At 42.5% G+C, this 8,371-nt stretch overlaps 1 protein-coding gene across 1 annotated transcript; it reads left to right on the top strand.

Annotated features, from left to right (window-relative positions):
• The first annotated feature begins 904 nt into the window (after positions 1-904).
• On the top strand, positions 905-1,528 carry LOC117520651 (carboxypeptidase O-like). Its single transcript, XM_034181962.1, has 3 exons — positions 905-1,008; positions 1,113-1,229; positions 1,333-1,528. Exons 1-3 carry the CDS (start codon positions 943-945, stop codon positions 1,513-1,515), a joined length of 366 nt encoding a protein of 121 aa, XP_034037853.1. The 5' UTR covers positions 905-942; the 3' UTR covers positions 1,516-1,528.
• The last annotated feature ends 6,843 nt before the right edge of the window (positions 1,529-8,371 follow it).

Genomic DNA, 8,371 nt, shown 5'->3' with positions numbered 1-8,371 from the left:
CTGAGCCTCGTAATACTGCTTTCAGCCACAACGGCAGCAGTTCTAGAAAGGTAAGTTAATTTCAAACCCTAAGTTTATACGTGTCAGCCCATCTGAATTTACACTAAGCTGTTATATTGATATCTGGAATAAAGACCTGCAATCTGCGTCATTACTCAAATGTAGTGGCATAATGTATAATAATAATTTGTATAATTTGAGTCTGCAGTGTGCGCAGTTCCTCTTTTAGTCACTTAAAGTCAGCCCATCCTGTGCGGTAATACGAGGTCTGTTAGAAAAGTAACGGACCTTTTTATTTTTTGCAAAAACTATATGGATTTGAATCATGTGTGATTGCATCAGCCAAGCTTGAACCTTCGTGCGCATGCGTGAGTTTTTTCACGCCTGTCGGTTGCGTCATTCGCCTGTGAGCACGCCTTGTGGGAGGAGTGGTCCAGAAAAGCAAAAAAAAAAAAAAAAAATCTGCCAATGGGGTAAGAAAAATGTACTTGGTTAGAATTCTCAAAAATAGCAAAATGTCTAGGTACTGAATAACCAAAATGTGCCTTAAAACTTGACTTGAAATCCATCACCTATCCTTGTTACTGGTTACATACAGCTTGATGAAGAAACTTGTGAAGAAAAAGTGAGATACATTTTCCCAAAATAAGACATTTTTTCTTATGTAAAAAATGCTAGACACGATTATTTTTCTATTTAGACAAAAATTAAGTCAAATTTTCTTGAAAAGTCTTTTTTTACTTTCTTAGATAACAGTTTTTGCAGTGTACGAATTCTAGGAAAGCATTGGCCAAGCAGTTCCTGAAATATTAATTTAGACACACACACACACAGTGAAAACAATAAACTGGTAAACCTTGACTAATGACATGTCTGCGCGTGGCATCTGAATGTGCGTCTCAGATTGGTCTGAAGACTGCAGAGAAAAAGAAAGCAATCTGGATGGACTGTGGCATACACGCCAGAGAATGGATCGCCCCGGCCTTCTGTCAGTACTTAGTCAGACAGGTCAGTGGATGTTTAGAGACACACCAGCACATGAAACACATCTGATGTGGTCAACACGAGTTAATCAATCAGAGTATCCCGATTTGCTTCCTCTCTCATATAAGATTCTGCAAACAAACAAAACAGACCCAAACATGCACGAGATGATGAAGAACATGGACTTCTACATCACGCCTGTGCTCAACATCGACGGCTACATGTTCTCGTGGGAGAACGAAACGGTCAGTACTCATATCTGGGTAGTTTCTGAAAATGCACTTTCACCTCCTGCAGCTCTCAAGGTGCCTGTTAACAGGATATTTGACCAACTTCAAAATGTTTTAGAATCGACTGTGGAGGAAATCCAGGTCTCCAGGACCTGCGGGTTGTGACTGTTATGGCACCGATCTCAACTGCAACTTTTACGCCAACTGGGGCAGTAAGTGTCACGGTGGTTCAACACCAACAAACCGACACAGTTCCTTCACTTATAATTCAATACTGTGGAACAAATCACACGTAAAATAACAGACAGAGCACACACTTCTGCTCTGGTATGTGTTTGTGAATACTATGAAAGCATAAAAAGAAGCATTCCAATTCCACACTACATACCATTACCCAAAAAGTAAGTCCCTTCGGCTGCTCCCTTGTTTGCACTCGGGGTCGCCACAGCAAATCCAAGGTGGATCTGCATGTTAAATTGGCACAGGTTGTTGTGTGGGCCGCTGAAGAGGAGGTACTGCTGGCCCACCACCACCAGAGGGCGCCCTGCCTGGAGTGCGGGCTCCAGGCACCAGAGGGCGCTGCCGCCTTATGGGAGTAGCCTGGGTGACAGCTGTCACCCATCACCAGACACAGCTGTTCCACTCAGCACAGAGGTATATCTGGAGGACAGCGTCTCCACCTCAGTGCCGAGATATCGCCTAAGACTGAGGTAATATTCTCTGCATTTATATTCTGAACAACCAGCTAAACTTGTTAAACCTTTTCAGGACTGCTGACTACTGATAGCTTCATTGCTTGGATAAGTACTCACCTTCCTGCTGTACTTTGACAAGAGGTGGAGGCGGCTTCTCCCCTCTCCGTTACTGGGTGCGGTCGCATCCACACCTGTGTGTTGTTGCTCTCTCCCGCCAGCAGTACCGGATCCGACGAGCGGAGGCAGTGGCCACCTGGGAATTCGGGACTTGGCGGTTCCAGTATTTCCAGGGTTCGGTGGCAGAGGAGATCTGGGTGGTTCCGGTTCGACTGAGACGGACGTCTCCTACCTTCGAGCCTGCCCACACGACACCAGCGGATTCGACCCCAAATTGTGATTGTTGTATTTATTGTGCTCGTTTCACAATAGTAAACCTTGTTATTTACCTTCTCCATTGTCCGTTCATTGCGCCCCCTGTTGTGGGTCCGTGTTCCTACACTTTCACAACACAGGTTTTACGTCGGATGCCCTTCCTGACGCAACTCCACATTACATAGAGAAATGTGGCAGGGGTGGGATTTGAACCCGGAGCCGTCTGAACTGAAACCAAGCGTGTGAATCATTTTTAAACGACATCATATATGTCAGGATTCATGGTCGCGTGACACAGAAGGTGTTTGGACACAAATGCAAACTCTCAGATGATGCAGTGTAATAATAATCTTTATCTTACAGACAGTCCAGGGTCCGGTACACAGAAAGGCAGGCTGCGTAGCAAAGGTACAGATGAGGGAAAGGCAAAATACGTAGTCAGGAACAGGCTGAGGTCGAAGGCACAGTGAGACACAATATCAGAGTCAGAGGCAGAGAGCAAAATCTGGAAAAGCAGAACGAGGTCAAAAAACACTGAGGTATACGAGACGAGAACAGGGCTGGAACGAAGATACGAAGATCAAGGAGCTGGCACCGCGGTGAGGGAAGTGAGCGCTAAATAACAGGTGATCAAACAAGGTGCACGTGTGATCGAGGGTTCTGGAAGGAGGTGTGGCTAGATGCAACAAAGATGAGGGAAGCAGGTGCAAGATAGTGCAGTGGAGACAACACAAAGTGGAGTGATGTAAGATGGAAAGACACGTGAGCCAGAGTAAGGAGCGTGCGTGGATAAATACACTAAACAGGCAGAATGAGTGAGGGACGATGAGATGAGACAGGTCCAGTGGTGTGGAGTGAAAACAAAGCAGATCAAAAGCAAAAGGAGTCAGTGAATGAAAACCAATGGTGAAAGTATAACATGCCCCCAGACCAACAAAGGAAATGTGAATCGAATAAAGGGCAAACTAGGAAACAGAGTGACAGACCTAAAAATAGCACAAGAATAATAAGACTAAAAACACCACTTGAACTGAATCTCAATCTGACATCACAGACAGAGGAAATAAGACAGAACCGATAAGAAGAACAGAAACAAAACCAGAACCTACAGTAAAACAATGGAAAAACTAGAACCAATGATTGCAGAAAACAAAAAGAATACAACAAGATAATAAAACACCAAAGATACATAATAAATGCAACCAGAGAAAACTTAATATAAAATGATCAAAAGGGTAACCAAAAGGATCAAATCCGAGGAGGCAGATGACAACAGGGTACAAACCCATAACCTCGCCCTGAGCCTGGACCCACCCTGACAATATATGACTGTATCCATTTGTACAATTATATTTTATGTGAGCAAATTCTTTGATTTTCAAGAAACAAGAAATCAAATGTTTCAGAGAATTTCTGTTATATTGAAATTAATAAAAATAACGACCTTATCAGGTTATTAAAAATGAAATTATTATACCACCACACTTCAAAATTCGGAGGTGTATATGTATATATGCTTCACCGTGTCTATCCGTCTGTCCATGAACCTTATAAGTATGGATTTCAATGAAATTTCACAGAGCACATCATATGTGCATGAATGAAAATGACTCCAGTCCAATGTCTTCAAGGGGAAATCAATGGACTTTTTTTTAAATTAATACATGACCTGATATTGACCTCTTAGGCACAACTCACCCTGTACCATTTGGTGGAGGAAAATTACTCTGGTTCAGCATTGTCAAATGGAGATCATTACAGTTATTTTAACTGATGTATCAAAAGTGCAACTACTCCACAACCACTTTATGTATTTCAATTAAATGTCACACGAAGCAGCTCAGGACGCGCAGCAAAAAAACACCTCCGTCTTGGAAGTCTCACAGGACATGTTGTGGCATGTCCAGCTGTTACACAATTTCTCAGATACTCACTCGACTGAAAGCCATCGAAAGCCATCTGAATCTTCTGAATGGTTTCCAACACGGAGGTGTTTTTTTTTTTGCTGCGCGTCCTGAGCTGCTTCGTGCCGACACGCGAAATCCTCCGCACCTCTTTCATTACAAAATCTCCTGTAACAGTGGAATGTGCCGCAAAAGTGCTATGTCCAGCTCTGTTGCCATTTCTGTGGTAGTCACATGATAACCCGCATCAATGCAGCATTCAATTTAGAAATGATGTGGTCGATCCAGCCTGTCGAATGGCCGCTCGGCGCGCCGCGCGCCCTCCGCCGCTGTGGGCCGTCTTTAAAAAGGTTTTAACAGTCCATAATCCGCGTGACGCCGACAGAATCTTCACCGATATCCAACTGAATCTATCGAATGGTTTCCAACTGGCTGTCTCTAACAGTTTCTGAAAAAAATTTCATGGAGCAAAGCGGCAGTCTCTCAGCAAGTTCTCAGACAAAAGAAATCCGACGGGAGGGGTGGACCAGTGCTCACTCAAAACCTGCCCACAGGCGAATGACGCAACCGACAGGCGTGGAAAAACTCACGCATGCGCAAGAAGGTTCAAGCTTGGCTGATGCAATCACACGTGATTTAAATCCATATAGTTTTTGAAAAAAAATAAAAAGGTACGGTACTTTTTGGACAGACCTCGTATATTTGTTTGTTTTTTAGTGCATCATATTTCTCAATTACATGTACAGAGGTCGATCACTTTGTTCGGTGTTTGACTACCACTGATATACATTTTTTATTTTTATTTTTTTGTGCTATGGACTGTTTTTTGTGTTCTGAATAGAGTATATGAGCTGAGATACACCAATCAGCCATAACTTTGTGACCACTAACAGGTGAATTGAATAATGTTATCTCATTACAATGGCACCTGTCACTGGGTGGAATATATTAGGCAGCAAGTTAACATTTTGTCCTCCAAGATGATGTGTGTGAAGCAGGAAACCAGATCTGAGTGACTTTTACAAGTAACATTAGTAACAGCTAGATAACTGAGTCTGATGGTTTCAAAAACTGGAGCTCCAGTTCCCGGGCTTTCATGGTCAGTACCTACCAAATGTGGTCCAAATGTGGAAACCCAGTGAGCCAGCAACAAGGTCATGGGTGGCCAAGCTCATTGATGTGTGTGGGGAGGGAAGGCTGGCCCATGTGGGCCAATCCAACAGAAGAGAGCTACACAGTCAATTTTGCAGCATAAAATTTAATCTGCTAGGATTACATTTGGTCCCAGTCCAAACAGAGTTAAATATACTCTATCACAGTGCTAAATCAACTCTATCACAGTGTAAAATCAACTCTTATTGGAGTAGAAACACTTGATTTGACAAGACGGTAGAGCTGATTTCACTCGATAATAGTGCGTTTTACTCTATTTAGACTGGGACCAAATGTTATCCTGGCAGAGTAAATTTTACTCTGCAAAATTTACTGTGTACTGTAGCTCAAATTGCTGAAAAACTTAATGTTAGTTGTGATGCAAAGTTCTCATGAAGCCCACACCTTGATGACTCAGGGCTGTTTTGGTGGCAAAAACGGGGCCTACACAATATTAGGCAGGTGGTCACAATATTACGGCTGATCTGTGCGTAATACAACCCCAATTCCAATGAATTGTGATCCTACACAACTCATAAATGAGCAAATCATAGTGACTAACAGCTGCCAATAAACATTACTGTCCTGATATTTTCCATTATCACTCAGTTATAAAGTAATATAATTTCTCATCTAAAATTAAATATTAACCAAAAATGGGAACATGCTGGAGGCTCATTGGTGATCCAAAGGTGTAACTTTATCTGATGGATAGAATCTATAAAAGGTCATAACATCCTGAGAACAGCTGCTTCACAAAGGAGGAATTAGCTTCGCTCAAAATGACAGTTTCAAACTTTGTCGGGCTGAGCCTCGTAATACTGCTTTCAGCCACAACGGCAGCAGTTCTAGAAAGGTAAGTTAATTTCAAACCCTAAGTTTATACGTGTAAGCCCATCTGAATTTACACTAAGCTGTTATATTGATATCTGGAATAAAGACCTGCAATCTGCTTCATTACTCAAATGTAGTGGCATAATGTATAATAATAATTTGTATAATTTGAGTCTGCAGTGTGCGCAGTCCCTCTTTTAGTCACTTAAAGTCAGCCCATCCTGTGTGGTAATACGAGGTCTGTTAGAAAAGTAGCGGACCTTTTTATTTTTTGCAAAAACTATATGGATTTGAATCATGTGTGATTGCATCAGCCAAGCTTGAACCTTTGTGCACATGCGTGAGTTTTTTCACACCTGTCGGTTGCGTCATTCGCCTGTGAGCACGCCTGTGGGAGAAGTGGTCCAGCCCCCTCGTCGGATTTTCATTGTCAGGAAATTGGCTGATCGACTGCCACTTTGCTTCATCAAAATTTTTTCAGAAAGTGTGAGAGACAGCCAAGTGGAAACCATTTGGAAAATTCAGATGGCTTTCGGTGAAGATCTTATGGGGATCACACAGATTAAGGACAATTACAACTGGATTAAAGACAGCCCACAGTGGCGGATGGCGCGCCACGCACCGAGCGGCGATCGACAGGCTCAAACGACCAGATCATTTCCAAAGTGAAGGCTTTGTTGATCTGGGACGTCGTCTGACTACCAGAGAAATGGCAAGACAGCTGGACATAGCACTTTTTCGGCACATTCCACTGTTACAGCAGTTTTTGTAATGAAAGAGGAACGGAGGAATTCGCCACGGAGCCGCTCATGGCGCGGGACGAAAGCACCTCCATGTTGGTCTCACAGGACAAGCCCTAATATGCCCAGCTCTTGCACCATTCGCAAGATTCAGACGGCTTTTGGTGGCTTTTCAGTCGTGTGACTATCCGAGAAATTGTGGACGAGGTGGACATGCCCCAACATGTCCCGTGAGGCTTCATCACGGCGTTGCTTTTTGTTCTGTGCCCTGCGCCTCCGTCCCGACGCGCGAATTTCTCCGCACGTCTTTTCATGCTGAAAAAGTGCTGATGTCAAACTATTCTGCCATTTCTGTGGTTGTCAGACGACGTCCCGGATCAACAAAGCATTTACTTTGGAAATGAACAGCACATTCCACTGTTACAGGAGTTTTTCGGCATGAAAAGACGTGCAGAGGATTTCCACAAGGCGTGCTCACAGGCGAATGACGCAACCGACAGGCGTGAAAAAACTCACGCATGCGCACAAAGGTTCAAGCTTGGCTGATGCAATCACACATGATTCAAATCCATATAGTTTTTGCAAAAAATAAAAAGGTCGGTTTCTTTTCTAATAGACCTCGTACTGTATCTCCACTCTCCAGACACTGAAAATGTCTGTGCTCAGTATAAATGACTTTTAACTGTAGATTTCCAGCGGTGGCTCCAGCTGAGAAATTCAAGGTGGGAGCCAGTTACTTTATACGTTAATTATCTCAACAAATATATTCACTACTAATAGAAGAATGATAAACAAAATGATTTAAATCCCAAGACCAGTGGAACCCAAAGTGTGGGTCTCAGCCCTCTGTGGGTCATTGAGGTACTGTGGATGGGCCGTGGAGAGGTTTTGAAAAAGAAATAAATAATAGTGTCTTTGATTTTCAAGTTTGTCATAAAGTTTCAAATTACCCAAATATATTAATGGTTATTTTAAAGATGTAATGAGACCTAATAAAACAACGCAGTGGAATTTAAATAATGTCTTATTCTTATTTATCTGACAGAGTTTAAAATGATATGTACAGTACACAGTACCAGCCAAAGGTTTAACACACCTTCGCGTTCAGTTGAAAACGTGATTAAAGGTTTGAGTGTGCTGCAGAGGATTTTCAGGTTTTAAAGTGGGCTGCAGTGATCTTAAGTTTGGGAATGGATGACGTAGACATTTAAGTACTCCATACGATGTTCTGCGGTTTTATAGTTTCTTTCAGAAAACAATTCATTTCATTTTTCTTTTCAAATCATAAAATGTTAAACACAGGATCTACTAGACTGTTACAGTAACAATAAACAATATTTTTGCAAGACAACAGATCAACTCTAGGGTCAAGTCTCCCATATGCCTTCTAGCAAACTGTCACACTTCACCATGAAGCTGTATAACTGGTGGTGCAACAGATGAAAGTTAAACTATGCAGT

This window comes from Thalassophryne amazonica, chromosome 1, assembly GCF_902500255.1.
Source record: "Thalassophryne amazonica chromosome 1, fThaAma1.1, whole genome shotgun sequence".
NCBI lineage: Eukaryota > Metazoa > Chordata > Actinopteri > Batrachoidiformes > Batrachoididae > Thalassophryne > Thalassophryne amazonica.
This window is presented reverse-complemented; position numbering and strand designations above follow the sequence as displayed.